The sequence below is a fragment of the Culex pipiens genome, chromosome 2 (genome assembly GCF_016801865.2).
Source record: "Culex pipiens pallens isolate TS chromosome 2, TS_CPP_V2, whole genome shotgun sequence".
In the NCBI taxonomy this organism is placed as follows: Eukaryota; Metazoa; Arthropoda; class Insecta; order Diptera; family Culicidae; genus Culex; species Culex pipiens.
In genome coordinates this window covers 57,992,164-58,010,390 of record NC_068938.1, presented here as the reverse complement: position 1 = coordinate 58,010,390, position 18,227 = coordinate 57,992,164, and the positions used below count along the sequence as shown (strand labels likewise).

General features: G+C 36.0%; 1 protein-coding gene across 3 annotated transcripts in view; it reads left to right on the top strand.

Moving 5' to 3' along the window:
- Positions 1–18,227, top strand: part of LOC120430152 (uncharacterized) — a 323,078-nt gene that overhangs the window by 276,433 nt on the left and 28,418 nt on the right. For all 3 annotated transcript variants that reach the window (XM_052708333.1, XM_052708332.1, XM_052708334.1), the window contains 3 exons: positions 3,125–3,254; positions 10,359–10,492; positions 16,275–16,397. In XM_052708333.1, the coding sequence (XP_052564293.1) occupies positions 3,125–3,254; positions 10,359–10,492; positions 16,275–16,397 (387 nt within the window). The remainder of the gene's footprint in view (positions 1–3,124; positions 3,255–10,358; positions 10,493–16,274; positions 16,398–18,227) is intronic.

The window sequence follows — 18,227 nt, the reverse complement described above, 5'->3', positions numbered from 1 at the left end:
GTTCAAAAATGGAAGGGGTCGTACCGCCCCTCCGTCACGAGATATCAAAAAACGGACCTCGGATTCGTGATCAGGGACAAAAGTTACCCCTTAGGACAAAGTTTCACGCAAATCGAAGAGGGGTCGTGGCAACTGCTGTGTGAGTTGGCGGAGAATCACCCATGTACGACCCTTAGGGTCGTATCAACAAAGCTCAAAAAAGCTAAATATAGAGAATTTTTAAAGTTTTCAAAAATATTATTTTTAAAGAAGGCAAACATATGCACTAATTTAAAAAAAAATGAAAAACAGCGACTATTTTCATAAAAGTTACCTTAAAAAGGATTTAACATGAAAACGGTGCACTTTATCAAAATTTCACTACAGTACTTTTCGATGGATAATTTGATTTAACAACGAAAAATGCAGTTGCAAAATTTTTGCGACCAATATTTCGGTTTAAAAAAAAAAATCAGCATTGATTAAATAACACTTGTAGCACAAACGGGGTCAAAACTTACGCGAAGCACCAAGGGGGTCAAAAAAGTTGGAAATGCAACTTCAACAATCTGTATCTCGGTGAAAACTCAACCGATTTGGATGATTCTTGTTGCATCCGATTCGGAAGAATGTCAAGAATCTCCTCCTAAAGTTTAATTCAGATCCACATTACCTCCTTGCCCTGATATACAGTGTAAACTAACAGGATATCGTTTCAATAAAATTACAAATACAATTACAATTACAACAAGGTAGATCCAAAACAGATGCGTCTATCTTAAGTTATAATGAAAAAGGCATTTCCATATTTTTTTCCAAGGGTTGTATGAGCCGGTGGAGTTGCATTTCCAACTTTTCTGACCCCGTTGGGGCTACAAGTGATAATGCATAACTCGGTAAAAGATTGTTTGCACATTCTGATTTTTTTTTTGAAAAGTTGGCATTCGATGTCCTCTAAAACATATCAGAAAATAAAAAAAAATAAAAATAGTGATTTTTTGCAAATCAAGTTTTATTGACAAAAAGTGATATTAAAAATCACCAAATTATTTTATACCTTTTCAGTTTAGTTTTTTTTCAGTGTAGTTTTTATCCATACTTATAACTTTGCCGTAGACACCAAATCGATCATAAAATTCCTTCAAAAGATACATATTTTTGAATTTTCACATATCATTTTTGTACGGACACCTGCCAAATTTGAATGGAAAATTATATGACCGAACTAATGATGCAAAATAGCTTCTTGGGCATACCGAAGGCACCAAAAAAGTTTCAGCCGGATTAAAAAAACTGGAATGACCGAAATTTCAGAGAATTGCTCAGAGGAGTGCTCAAATGTTTCATTTTTCAACATTTAAAATCTGAAGTTGAAGAAATTAGTTATTTTTTTTTCCACGCTTGTAACCCACCGGCAGTCCACTACATGGAACAATCAGATCAAATAGGAATGTTGTTTAAATACACTAATAGTGTAAAGTTGTAAGTCAATTTAATATGATGTAAATTTACATTCAACTTGCATTTAAATTTACACATTTTATCGTGAAACTAACATTTTCATTGCTGTGTTTTGTGCATTCCGTACAATAGAAAACACATGTACTCAGTAGAAAAAGTTAGATTTAAGAAGGTTAAAAATTAGCCGTTTTTACGTAACTTCTCGTTGTTTTATGTGGAAAAGTGTGATTTCACATTAAAATATGCAAACATGAAAAAAACTGACGCTTTAAATCCGAAATACAATAAAATCTTTTGAATTCTACAAATATTGTTCAACGTTGATGATCGTTCAAGTCGTCGTTTTCTTAAACAATGTCTTGAAAAATTTGTTGGTTGGAAAAATTTTGATTAAAAAAATAAATATATTCTATAAAAAACGATTCCATATCCAATTTCGTATTATTTATCTATTTTTTGTGCCATAAAAATGATCGTAGAAAAAACACCAAACCAGTCCAAAGAACCTCTGAAGAACAAAAACAAAGAGGAAACAGTTCAACAACTGTTACCAAAAGAGTCCTCGTCGTCCGTGTGTTTCCGTTCTTCTTCATTTGGCTTGCTTACACACATTCACACACACAGAGTCACAATTTAAAGAAACGGAAACATTGAGAAAATAAAATATCAAAGCTTCCGAGGTGAGCTTTTGTTCCCGCCAGAAAAAAAACTGCACCGGGATCCACATCCGTGGCGCAGCAAATTGGGAGCACTTTTTCTTCCACGAATTATTTCGTTATCTTTTGTAGCAAAAATAAAAAGGTTAAAAGTAAAAAAACAACGATTCTGCGACCTGTCCTGTTGGTGCGGTTCTAATCCTTTCGAGCCTTGAGCTTAGCCAATCAACTAAACTTTGTTCGCAAACAAATCAACTTTTTTTCTTTTTGTTTCAAAAGCAAAAAGCTTTATTCAAACAAGCTCCAATTCTAACTGCAACATGAGGGTCAGAGGAGGGGTGAAATCGAAGGGGGGGGGGGGGGGGGGCAAATGGGTACTGTCAGAGAAGAATTATTTACGACCGTGTTTTTCGTCGCCGTCGAGAGAGCAATCCATTTTCGGGTCTGGCGCGAGTGGGTGAAGAAAATTTCCAGCATGACGTTTTCCAAACGGGAAAGGAAATGTGGAAAAGTGCGCGCAACGCAGCTGTCAAGTCAAAGCTGAATTCCGTGTGGTGCCGCGGGGGGGGGGGGGGGTGGGGGAGCTTTCCCCGAGCTTGAACATGAACATTTATTACCGCCATTTCATCGCTGGAAGGCTCACGAACAGAGAGAGAGAAAAAAAAGAGTTGATGGAAGAAAGATTTTATTCCCACTCGGTAGAGCGTTGTGATGATGCAACTTTATGAATATGGGTGGATTTATGGTATTTGGTGGAAGCTGTTCGTTTTTTGTTAGCTTGGAAATGAAATGTGCAAAGATCAATATCGTGATTGGAAAACAAATATAAAATAAAACCGGGTGAAAGCAACTGAGAGCTTTTTCATAAAGCTGTTTGATTGGTTTATGGATGACGTCACAATTTACGAATTTCTTCGAAGTTGTGTAATCAAATTTAGTGAATTTAGAGCATAAATTGTGATGTTTTATAATAAAGCTACTCATACAAAATATGAAAAAATAAAAAATAAACTTTCCTTCATTTTCAGCCCACCCTCTCCAACGCCAGCCTGGTGGTCATCAAGGCCGCCAACGTCACCGGCAAGTACAGCTGCGAGGTCTCGGCAGACGCACCCTCCTTCCACACAATGATCGTGTCCGGTGACATGGAGGTGATAGGTAAGAAGATAGATTCCACCCACCTGATGGTCATCCATATTCACCAGCTGCCCAGGCGTTTCGCTTGATTTGGTGCGTCGTTCATGGCTCAAGCACCGTTAAAGAGAAGAAAGTGACCGTCACTTTCCGCTCAATTTATTGTCTTGATGTTCTCGGCATGTGTCCCCAATTGGAGCAAAATGTATTACGGTCTGGCTCGGCGAATGTCTCTCAACGATCAAACATCATTAGACGGGGGGTCTTCTTTCTCTGTTTGTGCGTATACATCACATCGTACAATATTGCGAAGGAAAAAAGGACCACTCCGCCATACATGCCAGGAAAAGACCAAAAAAAAAAAAATAACGACAAGATACCAATCTAGAACCTAAGTTTACGCATCAAATCAGACCAAACGATGCAAGGCACCGTCTCACCTCACCTTAACTCCCCCTCCCCACAAACAGTCATTTTGAAATGGAGAAAGGCCCAGCCGCACGTAAATCCTATTCGTAACAAGCCATTTGACACGGCTAATAGAAAATTATTAGATTTTCTGCCTTTCCTCGATTGATTCCCTTACGGATTCTTTTTTCTTGCCAGCTATCTTGTCGCTCTCTCATTGGAAATGAAATTGGACCGGCGAAGAACATTGTGACGTTTATTTTTAAGCGGATGCCAATTTCCCAACGTTTCAACTTTTTATTGGATTTTCTGGGAAGTACGCGAACGAATCTGGCGGTGGTTTGTACTGAGGCTGCTGTTCTGATTCCACGATGGCTCTTGCTTTGGAAAATAGGTTTATTTTCAAGTTGAATGTTTTTCTTTCACTTGTAACACTTATTAAGATGTTTTATTTATAATTCAAATCAACGCTCACGACACTTTTATCACTTTTTTGCTGGATTTGGATTAGTTTCAAAAGAATTTTAATCTTGAAAAAAAAAACAATTCTTTTCAGAAAAAAAAGATAACAACGGAAAAAAACTATTTTTGAACAGCAAAGTTTTAGTTTTGTTTTCTTTTATTTGAGCAACTCTCTACGAAATCCGCCAATTTCGACCATTTTTATTTTTTGTATTTTTTTATTTGGCTTAAACTTTATGGGGGCCTTTCATATGATTAAATAAGCTATTTTGTTTCATTGGTTCACCCATACAAGTCTCCATAAAATTTTGGCAGCTGTCCATACAACAATGGTACGTAAATATTCAAATAACTGTAACTTTAGAATGAATTTTCTGATAAAATATGTGTCTTCAGTCTTCGGTACACGGAAAAAATGCCGTTTTTTAAAATAACATTTTTTTACAAAAACTCAATTTCTCAAAAAACGTATTTTTTATGTTTGAGATTTTTTGATATGTTTCAGGGGACAAAAACGCGCAACTTTTAAGCCAAAGAGAAAAATGGTCAAAAATCTGTCGCCGAGTTATGATTTTTTGAAAAATAGTGATTTCTGAGAAAAATTAAATTGAGTTTCTAACCGAAAAGTACTTTACAGATTTTTTGATAAAAGGCTCTGTTTTCAAGATATAGCCATCGAAAGTTTGATTTTAGTGAAATCTTTGCAGTTATTCTATTTGTGATTCATCTCTATTTTTTTTTTTTTTTGAAAAGTTCAGAAAATTTGCTATAAAATTGTCTAAGAGACATTGATTATTGGACCTCTGGTTGCTGAGATACAGTGGCAACAAAAAGAAACACGAAAATTGAAGTTTTCTAAGTCTCACCCAAACAGCCCACCATTTTTTAATGTCGATTTCTCAGAAACTAGTGGTCGAATTTCAATGTTAAAACATGAATTATTCGTGAAATTTTCCGATCTTTTCGAAAAAAATGTAAAAAAAATTAAATAAGGATTAACACTTTAAATGGGCGCAATATTCAATGTTTGGCCCTTTTGAAATGTTAGTCTTGATTTAAAAAAAAATCAAAATATTTTTTTTCCAATAAATCGGAAAATTTCACGAAAATTTCATGTTTTTACATTGAATTATGGACCATAAGTTGCTAAGATATCGACATTAGAAAATGGTGGGTTGTTTTGGTGAGACTTAGAAAACTTCAATTTTAGTGTTTCTTTTTCTTAAAGCGGCAACCAGAGGTCCAATCTTCAATGTCTCTTAGACAATTTTATAGCAAATTTTATGAACTTTTCAAAAAAAAATTCTAGAAATGGTCACTCATGGTCCCTTTTTTAAAAAACTGCAAATATTTCGCTAAAATTAATCTTTCGGTGGCTATATCTTGAAAACGGAGCTCTTTATCAAAAAATCTGTCAAGTAGTTTTCGATAGCAAACTTAATTTTGCATTAAAAAATAGCGTCAAATTTGTTTTAGCATGAAATTCCGATTTTTTTCCAAAAATCATTATTTTTTCAAACATTCATAACTCGGCGGCAGATTTTTTGACCGGTTTTTGTCTCCTAAAACATATCAAAAAATCTCGAAAATCAAAAAATACGTATTTTGGAAAATTGAGTTTTTGTGAAAAAAAAGTTGATAAAAAATCTGCAATTTTTTCCGTGTACCTATTTTTTTCTCAATAGTCCTCAACAATACCTACAACTTTGCCGAAGACAGAAAATTCACTCAAAAGTTACAGCTGTTTGAATATTTACATACCATTTTTGTATGGATAGCAGCCAAAATTGTATGGAGACTTGTATGGGTGAACCAATGATGCAAAATAGCTTAATTGGTCACAGGGAAGCCCCCCACAAAGTTTGAGCCAAATCAAAAAATACAAATAAAATCCATTTCCGGTTTTGGTAGAGAATTGCTCATCTGTAAAACAAAGCAAGAAAACTATAAATATGTATTCTTTCAAAAAAATATTCAACAAAACAAAAATGGGTCATCCTCCTCCAACTCATACAGTAGTAGCCCCAACCCCTCTTTGATTTGCGATACATAAAAGTCATGGACAGGGACAAAATTTACCCCTTGGAACAAATTTACACGAAAATCGAAGAGTTGTCGAGTTACTTTTCCCGGTTTCATGTGAGTTGGTAGAGGATTACCCAAATAGCAAAAGTATAACTAAGCCAAACGTCCCTTGTGGTTTTTCAATGAATTCCAAGCGTCCATTATGCTAGTGATACGTTACAGGGGGATTTAGCACTACAGATATTGAAAAATCTCAGGCGTGTCTTCATTTGAAAATGTCTAATTTTCGAAGGAAACGTGTGTAGGACACCCTTAACAAAATTCGAAAATGGGCCAGCTAAATGTTTTCCCATGTAATTTTGGTCATATTTTTAGTTTCTATGTAATATCATCATATAAACCCCCCAAATATGACAAAAATCGATGTTTTGACACATTGGTTCTATTCTGAGGGCAGATTCAGATTCAATCTTTATCACAGGTTGTGGACAAAATTAAAAAAACGTTACTTAATCCTTCCTCACATTTTGAGTGTAACGCTAGGTAATATCTGAGAACCGGCCTCCACAAAGTTCATAAATAACATTTAAGTGCTTATAACTTTTGATAGGGCCGTCAGATCTTAAATCTACTAAACTCGTTGGAAAGGCCTTTTGATTACCTATCTAACGACAGGTCGCACGATAGATCCGGACAACGTTTTCATCGAAATATATGAGATCCGGCCTCTAAAATGTTCATAAATAACACTTAAGTGCTTATAACTTTTGATAGGGTTGTCAGATCTTCAATCTTTTGAACTCGTTGGAAAGTTCTTTCGAATGCCTTTCTAAAAATGTATAGCATGACGAGGTTTCTTACAAAAACCACCCTTTTTACAATCTTCCGGACTTTTGTAAAATTCGTTTTTTTAGCATAACGTTTGAAGTACTTTACTAAACTTTATCATTTTCAATAGCGACTTATGAGACCCCAAGACGGATCAAATGAGACCAAAACGGTCCAAATCGGGTCAGCCAGTGCCGAGATAACTCAGTGCAAATTTTTTCGATCAACATCCCACCACACACACAGACATTTGCTCAAAATTTGATTCTGAGTCGATATGTATACATGAAGGTGGGTCTAGAAGGTCAAACTAAGAATTTCGTTTTTCGAGTGATTTTATAGCCTTTCCTCAGTAAGGTGAGGAAGGCAAAACTTCAAAATTGAGAGTAATTGTCCCAAAATCCGAAAACTCTCTTAATAACAAAGTCTTTGAAGTGTGTACTTTTCCAGTTACTTATATTTTTTAATGGTTTGGGATGTATTTTGAGAGATATCTTCCAGTCAAAATTAGGGCATTTAAAAAAATCCATTTAACAAAACAAATCTTCGCAGTTGCCCAACGGCGCTTTAATGTTTTTTTGGGACCTGAATCTAATGAGAACAATGTCTTAAAAATTTGAACAAATGTGCATCTAGTGCGACGGTTTCAACGAAAATTGCTCAAATTTTAAAAGCCTTTTCTCTAAATATGTAACATTAATAAAAACTACAAATGATACAAAAAAGCATGAACTAAAAAAATCAAAATAAAAATCAAATTATTCGCTCTACAGCATTGCCTTGGCGTTCTCGATTGCGAGATTCCTACTCGAAACTAGGTGTCCGAAGGCTTGATTGTTGAGGCAATTGCAAACATCTTTTTACACCTTAGCTTCCATCCACCCCGGGATTCGAACTGACGACCTTTGGAGTGGAGTCCAACTGCCTACCAGCGACTTTACCGAGGCAGGACCCAGGGAGACGACTCCTATACCTGGACTGAGCTATCGACCTAACCTCTAGGTTAGACCGGGGCCAACATTTACTTCCCCATCCGACGGAAGGCGTGGTCAGACAAATCTCGTCTCGAAAAATGCCACCGTCTGGGATCAAACCCAAGCCGTGGCAACCACGCTTACCCTTACACCACGGTTTCCGGCTTAAAAAAAAGCATTTACTAAGCGGCGATTTATTTTTCCTAAAAAGAAATAAAGAGTTTTATTCGATACGGTCTCATAAACGTAATTTTTTTTTTAAGTTTTAGGACCTTAAAACTTCAAGAAACGTTGCTCAACCCTCTTATAAATTAAAAAAAATATTAAAGGAAAAAAAAAAACAATCTGTCACAATTTCTACAATGCTGCAATCTGACCAACATCAAACGATGCTTCCTGGAACATTTAGCTTCCTTATCTCCCAGTAGCCCTCCTTCAAACTGTTTCCACGGCACGACCAATACCTTACTCAAATTGCAACTGTTCGTCGTCCGTTGCCATCCTCCAGCCATGTCTGAGCGAAATTGGCAGGCAATTTCAGTTCCTTTTAATTTTACACTCGATATAACTTGATGCCGGCCTGCAGCTGGCAGATTGACAAGATCTCCGTGGACGCGGCAGTCATGTCTTGTCTCTGCAACGGAATTGCTGTGATCTTCCTAGAAGTTGAAGGAGCCGGGAAGAAAAAAACACTTCCGAAGGCCAGCCGAGGGGAACACAGCTTGAAAATGGTGCCATTACGTGGTAGAAATTGATTGGGAGTTGAAGCTCAGTTCAGTGCAATGCGGTACTTTACCTGGAAAACTAGTGTTAAAACATTTGATACCGTTTCGTGGTTTCAAATAGCTTGTAATGTCTGATGAATGATGAGAATTTTGCGCATTTCAACCGAAGCACACGTAGGGGAGAGTGGGGAGACTTGATCCCCTTTTTTTGTATCGCACATAACTCTGTCAATTTCTCACAAAACTATGAACTTTTTGCATGAATTGAAAGCTTAAACATTCAACTATGTTTGGCTGATAAGGGTATTTCATCAGATAAACTCTTCGAATCATGCCAAGCGTTTTGAAAAAATATTTTAAACCGGCATTTTCAAAATGTTGGGGGTAATTTGATCCCCCTTTCAACATTTTGAAGAAATCTTAAGCAAAATGTTTCTTATTCATCCAAACTTTTAATTTTCTATAAGTTAAAGCAATTTCACATTAAACCTGTACGTTTGTGTTCAAAATATAACAAGTTTAGCATGCAAAATATTTAAAAACTTAAAATTTTCTTTTTTAGACCAAAATTGAGCATGTTTACAAAAGCTGGTAATTTTTGTTTACAAAACTTTTGAAAAATGGTTCAAACTGCAGTAAGTTATGTACAACTATACTAAAGGAAACTATGTACGAAAACCCAGCCCAATTATTTAATCTTGAGGCTGATTCCAGTGACTGTAAAAATGCAGGGATCAAGTCTCCCTAAACGCACTTTTTTAAACAATTGATTGTAAAAATAGTTTGACGATAAATTTAACGTCAAATGCGTAAGGGTTTTAGAGTTGATATGTTTATCAAACAATTCATGTATAAAACATATTTTTTTGAATAATTTTTGAGTGTTTTCTATACTTATCAAAACAAAGAAAAAAGATCTCTTGGAAGTTTTTTGCAGCACTTTTTAGAAAAATGTGTGTAACTCAATCTAAACATTTTTTAATTTTTTTCTTTGTTTTCTACAATGAGTTTTAGTCAATTTCGCACAACTTTCTAAAACAAAGCTAATTGTTTTACCCCCATGCTGACGAGATACAGGCTTGGGATCAAGTGTCCCCGGGGATCAAGTCTCCCCACTCTCCCCTAAAATAGAAAAATTACAATTGACATTCGTGGAAGTGCAATCAAACACATTTCAGGCATAACTAATTATCAATTCGCTGGAAACAGCAGGTGCCCCCCACTTAGATGAGGATGCATTTCGGAGAAAAAAACTCATCAGGCTTCGAAAAGCTGGTTTGGTGGAAGCGCACAAATGAGTGCCTTATTGGAAACTGTGGCGTCGAAAGTTATGAACAAGTTGAGCAGAGGTGAGCTTGGGGGGTGTTGAGGTTTACCGAGAAACTTTGTTCCAGGTGTTGTTTTTGGGGCTGCATGTGGGAGGAAAGTCCAAAGCTGATTTTTCCGAATCGATGCAATAAATTGGTAAGAAGATTAAGTTATTGAATGGGAACTTTTTAGACATGGTTCATAGTTCAATGCATTAAAACCACAAGGTTTTCAAATTTTGAATATCCTAATGCACGTTTATTTTTTATTTTTATTTTTCCAATAAATATACATGAATTTTGAACTAACATATTTCACCTTCTTCTAACATTGTTTTTCTATTTGCCGCACCTGTCATCCATATCGCCGGGTTTCGTCACGACCCAACAAATACGCAGAACCACCGGTGGACAAACCGTCCATAATTGGAGTGCAAACGAGGTACCGTCCGGGGGACATTCTGCGAGGCAACTGTTCCTCCCTCCACTCGAAACCTGCCGCCAACCTGTCCTGGTCGATCAACGATGTGCCGGTAGGTATTCCAACAAATCCGTCCTCCTTCCCTTTTTCCCTCCCTCTTATTTTGAATTTGAAACTGTCACTCGCAATTTATTTGGAAAAAAAACCCCGACCCCGCCACGACTTCGATTGAATCCGAACCCTCGTAAAAAAGTATTAATTGGACTTTTTTTCTCTGGAACCGCTCCGGATCATGGTGGGGCGTTCGTCAGTTCCCGACAGGTCGCCAAATCCGTGTCGCACGACCGGCAAACCTCGGAAACACACAAATTAAGCTCACCTCACCGCAGCTATCGGGATTGTGGGGGGTGAAGCTAAGCTCAGAGTGAATGCTATGGAAAAGTGTGCGAACAAAGTTTTGGAGTGTACATCCCCGCGAGGGACTTGTCAGAGAATTAAATTTGAACAGTGGATTTACGATTCTCGTAATTAATTGCCTAGAGGTTCATAGCTTATCATTTATCAAACGTACCCATCCATACGGTTCTGACTCACACGAAAGTATCTCAAAACCAAAGGAGCTTTCCACCTTCTACTCCCACACTTCCAGCATCGGCTGGCAACCCGGTTGTGTCCAACATTCCACGTGGAACGCGCTCTCCCCGACGAGGATCCATCAAGCCCATAAAGCTCAAAAGCTGGATTCAAAACCTATTTAAAATATAATTGAATTTGCACTTCCCAATCAGGCACAATTTCACGCTTCAAATAGCACCGCTTTTCGGCACCGAGTTGCTGCCGGTCCTCCTTGCCAGGGCCTTTCCCACCGACGGGGCGAGCGAGGGAGATTGAAGTCGAGTCCTTGCTCCACGATGCGTATTTTATTTGATTTTTTTCCTTTTTGCTTTATTTTGGTTGCTCTCTGATCTTTTTTTTACGGAAAAAAGCCTTACTGTCACGACTTGAGTCTTAGGAAATGTGCCTTCAGGAAAAGCTACCTGGCGCCAACCAAACAACTTTCGCGAATTCGTGTCAAACTGGCAACACTGCTGGCTCACCTCTCTTGGTTGGTGGCGAGGTGATTCGATTTTCCAATTTGCTCACGCGAAAATGTCTTTTCCGTCAGCGTGGCTTTTTGATTCAAGTTTTTTTTTTTGCTGGGCAAAAGTTCGCGCTATCATGTCATCGGTGTGTAACTTTTGTAACGGCTGTCAGAGCTGTTACTACGGTGATCGAGACACGGGGTTTTGGGACGTAAGTTGTAGCAAATGGAAACGATGAACGCAAACAGCAAGTTGTGGAAGCGTACAAACAAACAACATTACCAGGTACTTTGGAGCTGAAACGGGACTTTAGTTTTGGAGTTACCTAATCTGTTAATATTCTAATATACTAAATCAGTCAAGCGTAATCTAGTGGCCATACTTAAGCTAAACAAGCAAAAATAAGTAAAAAAAAATGATTCGATTATCTGAAGTGAATTTTACCAAGGACTTCGAATAATCAAGTCTGGATTGTATTTAGATGACGTATTTCTGAAATTGTCACGTTATTTTTTTTTATTTCTGGACAACATTCCCTCTCAACAATTCTTTTTAAATTTAGTAAATCAATCATTCAACCATTTATGACTATATCAAATCACACAAAATCCTAAAGGTACATATCAACACCCAACTGGCAGTCGCATGATTGTGATGCATGGCGGCATGAAAGTATATCAGAATCTGCATGAAATCTGTCCTCATGCATTTTTTGCGATATAGGAGTATGACATTTTTGCCCGTTACCGACAATTATCGACATTACCGACGGCTTTTTGGTTGTATTTCACAAAAATAAAAAACATTTAGCAGAACGAGGATTGAACCACCAACTTCTTGGTAATTGATCAGACACGCTACCACCGCGCCATGGACGCTTGATGAAAAGTGAGTGAAAGAGCACCAACATATGCTTCTCTTTGGAGTGTTGCTCGGGGACGGGCCAGCTTTATATGTGTTGGTGAGAACTGCAGATCGCTGAAATTTTTACACGCGGGCAAAAATGATCTACGGGCTTGCTGCAAAAAATGTTATAAAATATGACATTTTCTGCAGCAAATCCAATGTTGCAGATTTTGAGATATATTTTTCCTTCGGGTGAACCAAAGCTTTTGCACTAAGAATTACAGGCACATTTTTGTATCATTAAAACTACTGGAACGTTCGATGTATTTTTTATTCATCCCTTTAATTACTGTTTGCACAAATATTTGCAACAAAGTTTGACCATTTTTAAACCCAGGTTTTTGCAGCCTTGGGTCCGTCTTAACATATTTTTTTAAACCCGATTGTGTTTAGAAACGTGAAAACCCCGAAAAACTGTTTGAAAATAACAAAAACCATCACTTTTTGATCACATTTTCCAAACTTCATGAACACTTTTAGATTTTTTACTGCTCATCAACTTTGTTGAAAATTGTACACTAAAACAATCAAAGTTTACAAAGAAGATTTGGGCTAACTTTTTTCAAAATTCTTGCAATAATTTAAATTTTAAACGCTCTAATAAAACAAGAATAGAAATACAACCTGCTGACAAGTATAGTTCAGGTGGTTCAATTGAATTTTGTTTAATGTTACTTTGATGCTCAAATGTTTATTTTTTCAGCACTCAACTGAAACAATTGCATATAAATATAAAAAAAAGATTTATTTTTTCATTACGCTTAGCATTGGCTAAGCAATTTTTTTTGCTGGCAGCAATTATCAAATCAAAATAAAACAATATTTTGCAGATATAGCAGATGTCGAAACTCATAAGATCGAAAGGAAAAAGATGGGGGAGGAAAATGCCAAAAGGTCGAAAGAATAAAACGGGTGAGAGAAAAAAAAGTTAAATGGACAATTTGTCGAACGTGGAAAATGTTCTCTTTCAAACATCTATAAATGTAACCTACAATTTTATTTTTCTCAAAATTTGTTCATGCGAAAATTGTTGAGCTCAAATATGTTTTGAAGAATTTAATATTAATTGAAAAAGAAAATTGTTTCTTCATAAAAAATTTGGGTTTTTCTACTTTTAAAGACTTGTTGTTATAGGTTATTCTTAATTTCCATCAAAATATTTTTTTCAAATCATTTTCATGAGTTTTTTCTTTTTATTTTGAACAAAAGCAGCTACCTTTTTTTTGAAAAAAAAATCTAGATTCAAGCAAAATTCAAAAAACAATCTGTATTGTTTCAAAATATGTCGTCTTTTTTATGAAATCATCCTTCTTCTTCTTCTTTCTTAGTATTTATTTTTCGTTTCTTTGTTTTTTGTTCCTTTGAAAATAATTCGTGGAATGTAGTTTTTTTTTCTAATAATGTATTTTTATGTGAGTGTTTCATTCAAACAAAATATTTTTTTAAGTTTTTCTGGAAGTTTTTATTTATTTGGAGTATTTTTCTACGGTTATGTTATTTTTTTTCTCGCGATTTTTGATTTTGATTTTTTGTTTTATTTTTTTCCATACAAGTCTTCATACAACAATCGGGGCTGGTCATACAAAATGGGCATGTAAATGTATTGAATTCTGTAACTTGATTATCTGATCGAGTTGGTGTCTTCGGCAAAATTGTAAGTAAGGTTATACAGTGAGGATGATAAGCTCCCGCTACTCATCTGTTGGTGCATTGTGTAACTTCAGCTGATCCGTCAATAACGGAGTAGCAGCTCATTGGCAGTCAACCATGCTCTAAATGGGTGCACGCAATAAATAATCGATTTGTTTTTTTTAACATTTAATCAATAACATTTAAATTCCCAGAAAACTTATTTTGAAATTTTGGAAATTCGATTTGTTTAGGCGACTAAAAAATATCTTCTGAGTCTGGATGGTTTTTATTTCGAAAATATCAAAAACCTCGACATTAAAGATATTAAAAATATTTTTTTTGAGCAAAATTAAATTTGCAATCGAAAAGTACAGTGGAATCTCCCGTTGTCGATATTGAAGGGACCGTCGGGAGCGGATGTTATCAAATTGTAGAACGAAAAATCAAATCAATCTATTAGAAGGCACGGAAAAATTTATTGACAGCTGTTGCAATATTGATATCGAGAAGATCGACTCGACATGTACTTTATAACTTTTCATTGATAAAAAGTACCGTTTTCAAATTAAAGCTACTTTTAAGTATGAATGTTCGATATCTTTTCGTTTGAGAAATTCCAGCCCAAAACAGGATTTTTTTTAGGTTATAGGTTTAAAGGTTTCTCGACTCTCTCCGATTTCAATGAAACTTTGTAGACATGTTATCATACGCTTATGTAGGCCATTCTTGTTTATATGAGGCCAGTTTCACTCGATAATGACATTTGAGAAGGGCGTAAGTGTTTTTTTTTTTTAATATTTTTGTAATTTGGTTTTAAAATATTGCTGTACCTCAGAGCCGTTGCACCATAAGAAAAGTAGGAAATATGAGGGCTTTCCGGAAAAAAATACGCCACTTTTAAGAGATTTTTTGATTTTTCAGTAAATAAATCAAATTTTAAGGTAAGCTCATGATTTTTTTTTGTTAAAAATTTTTGTGTAAAAAAAATGATGTTACAAAAAGACTCACGAGAAATGCAGCATTGAGCAACTCACCTAAAAGAATACAAAAATAATTTACTGAAACTGTTTTTTTTTAGTGAAGAGCACGCCAAAATTTTCAAAACCCGGATACGGGAATCCATTATCCAGACAATTTTACATAATAGTCTTCAAATTGACCATTGTCCAAAGTCCAATCGTTGTGATGTTACAACGGTTTTGAAAATAAAAATGTTGAAAAAATAGGGTTTCGGCAATTTCTATTTGACAGACTTGATTTTTCAGTCTCGAACATATTTTTACCGGAAAGCTCGTCCCATTTCCCCACTTAAAACTAAAAAATCTTAAAAATTTCATAAAGGTTGGGTATTTTTTTCTTGGTTCGATTTTCAATGCTTTTTGCTGAAACTCTTGTGAAATTTTCTGATTATTTCAATAAAAATATTTCCAAAAAAAATTAACTTGGTGTAAACTATAAAATGAGGCAAATTATAAATTTGTCTTGCTATTTGTAGACCTTTTTGAAAACGAAAGCTTGATTTTAAAAAAATTAACATTGGGAATTCATGGCCAATGATTCATCCAAATAAAACAGATACAAAAAAGTCGATTTGAGAAATCAAAGAGAACCAGTGAGGAAAACAAAACAGGTTCAGAGCTTAATTTTTACTCTGAATAATCATGATCACCTAGAAATGTTACGCCCTGTCTGATGGTTGAAAAAATCTGTTTTTTATTGAAAATCAATCCACAACTTCAGAACAAAAAAAAAATATTTGTATATTTTTTTTGCCAAATTTTGGGAAGGAGTGTTAAATTGTCGAATATCAATCTACGCCCATGGTCATCCCCAAAAAGCGTTGCAGTCGCCTAACCGACAACATGCTTTGAGGAAAAAAGTCCTTCTTTTCCCACCAGCGACAACCACCAACAAACAGGCTCTTCAGCTATCGAGCAAAAAAAGTACCAGCTCGCGCTAGGAAAAACATTTCCACCTTCACGGCAGTAGACATCATTTTCCTCCTCCGAAACGAGAGATGTTTTTTTTCTCCCGATTCGATCGCGTTCCGCAAACACAATCTCTTCAACAGCTGATTCCAAATTAGAAGCGCAAACAAACAAGTTTTTCCTTGGCGCGAGAATCGACGACGGCTTCGAGGAGTGAATAAAATTCGATTAAAGTTATTGGTTTTTCGCGCTCCTCCAAATTGGGAGGGGTTGAAATAAGGGTTTTTTTTTCGTTTTGGTTGCGATGAAATTTTACGATGATTTGACTTTGCATTTTTTGTTTCAGGTGCTGCAACAGCAAACCAGACAATACAGATCTATCAAGGATGAAAGTACGGGACTGGAGACTTCGGTGCTGGGGATCAACGTGATGGTTTCACACAGTCACTTCAACAAAGGAAAGCTGAAGGTATGTTTGATTTGTAATATGAATTATTGAATTTTATTTTTGAATTTTTATAATTTTTTATTCTGAGAATCAAATCTCACCCAAAATTCTAGATCAGTTCACCCACCGAGTAAACAGCTGAATAAGTTTCTCCGTCCAATTTTCCCATTTTTCATCCAAATTACTACTTTAGTTCCTCTGTTGACAGATTGCAAACTTTCACTAGCCTGTCCCAATTCGACAGAGCGCCAGCTTATTGAAATGGTAATCAAAACGAGGAAAGTTAAATTAATTAATTATAAATTTTAATTCAAATTTACGGCACCCTTCTGTTGTGCTCCAACCAAGCTTGATGCAGTTGCTTTTACCGGAAAGTTAATTTTTCTTCACAAGGCACCCCAAAGGATGGCATCAGAGAGAGAAAAAAGTGAAAAGAAAAATGTTTTTTTCTCCGCTATTTCCCCTCCTCCCAGAAGGACCCAACTCGCTTATCTATAATATGGTCCTCGCTTCGCCGTTGACGTCTGTCGTGACCCCGTCACTCGGAAGAAGGTGAAAGAAAAAGGGGTTATTTCTGGCCTCACGCACCCGGAAGAAGGGGTCGTGTGCCGTTCGATTTGGGTTCACGCGGAGGGAAAACAAAAGATTCAATTCCATCATCTTGGGGACGACGTCGACGATGGGGTAAATGGTGTTAATTAAAAGTTAAATTGATTTCAAGAATAAAGCCACCCGTTTTCTTTTTGTGACGAAAAGGGAAAAGTTGGTCCCTTTGGGAGGGAAATGTTTTGTCTTGGATTCGCTAGCAGATTTTGGACTCTAAAAGGTGATGGGAAATGAACCCAACTTAAGGTGAATCAGGTGACCTCGATTTTGGGGGGACGATCTTGATTGACTGGCGATTTCTAAAGTGGTTGGTGACCCCTTTGTAACGGTGGGTTAACGCTTACAAGCGTCCTTTCACTTTTTTACAATTTAAGCGATTATGGAATTAAATGGGCAATCGAAATAATCAATTTCATGAAAGTAAGATTATTGTTACAAAATCGTTCACATTTTTAAATAGCTGGAAGCAGAATAAATTGAAGTAATTAAAAAAGGAAAATTTGGTTTTAAAACTAGCATTTTTGATGACTTTCTTTAAAAAAAAAATTAAATATTTGAAAAATAATTGAAATGTTACAAATAGGGATGTAAGTATAAGTTGGCCAGTTCGAGAGTGGAACACCTAAAGTCATTTCTCCGAGTAGACGTTTTAGAGAACATCGTTTCGTGAATTATGAAGAAGAGTATTTAAAAATAAATGGAAAATCACGTGAGTTTTATATTCTTTCACTCCTGATCAGTATCTTGGATTATTTAAAAGATAATTTTCATACATTTCTACTAGTGTTTTGCAACATTTTCAACATGAGTAGTTCTTTAAAAATACATTGTTAAAAAAAATCTTCGAGTTTTTGCATACATTCAAATATCAGTGGGTAATTCTCCGCCAACTCACACAGCAGTTGCCCCGACCCCTCTTCGATTTGCGTGAAACTTTGTCCTAAGGGGTAACTTTTGTCCCTGATCACGAATCCGAGGTCCGTTTTTTAATATCTCGTGACGGAGGGGCGGTACGACCCCTTCCATTTTTGAACATGCGAAAAAAGAGGTGTTTTCAATAATTTGCAGCCTGAAACGGTGATGAGATAGAAATTTGGTGTCAAAGGGACTTTTATGTAAAATTAGACGCCCGATTTGATGGCGTACTCAGAATTCCGAAAAAACGTATTTTTCATCGAAAAAAACACTAAAAAAGTTTTAAAAATTCTCCCATTTTCCGTTACTCGACTGTAAAAAATTTTGGAA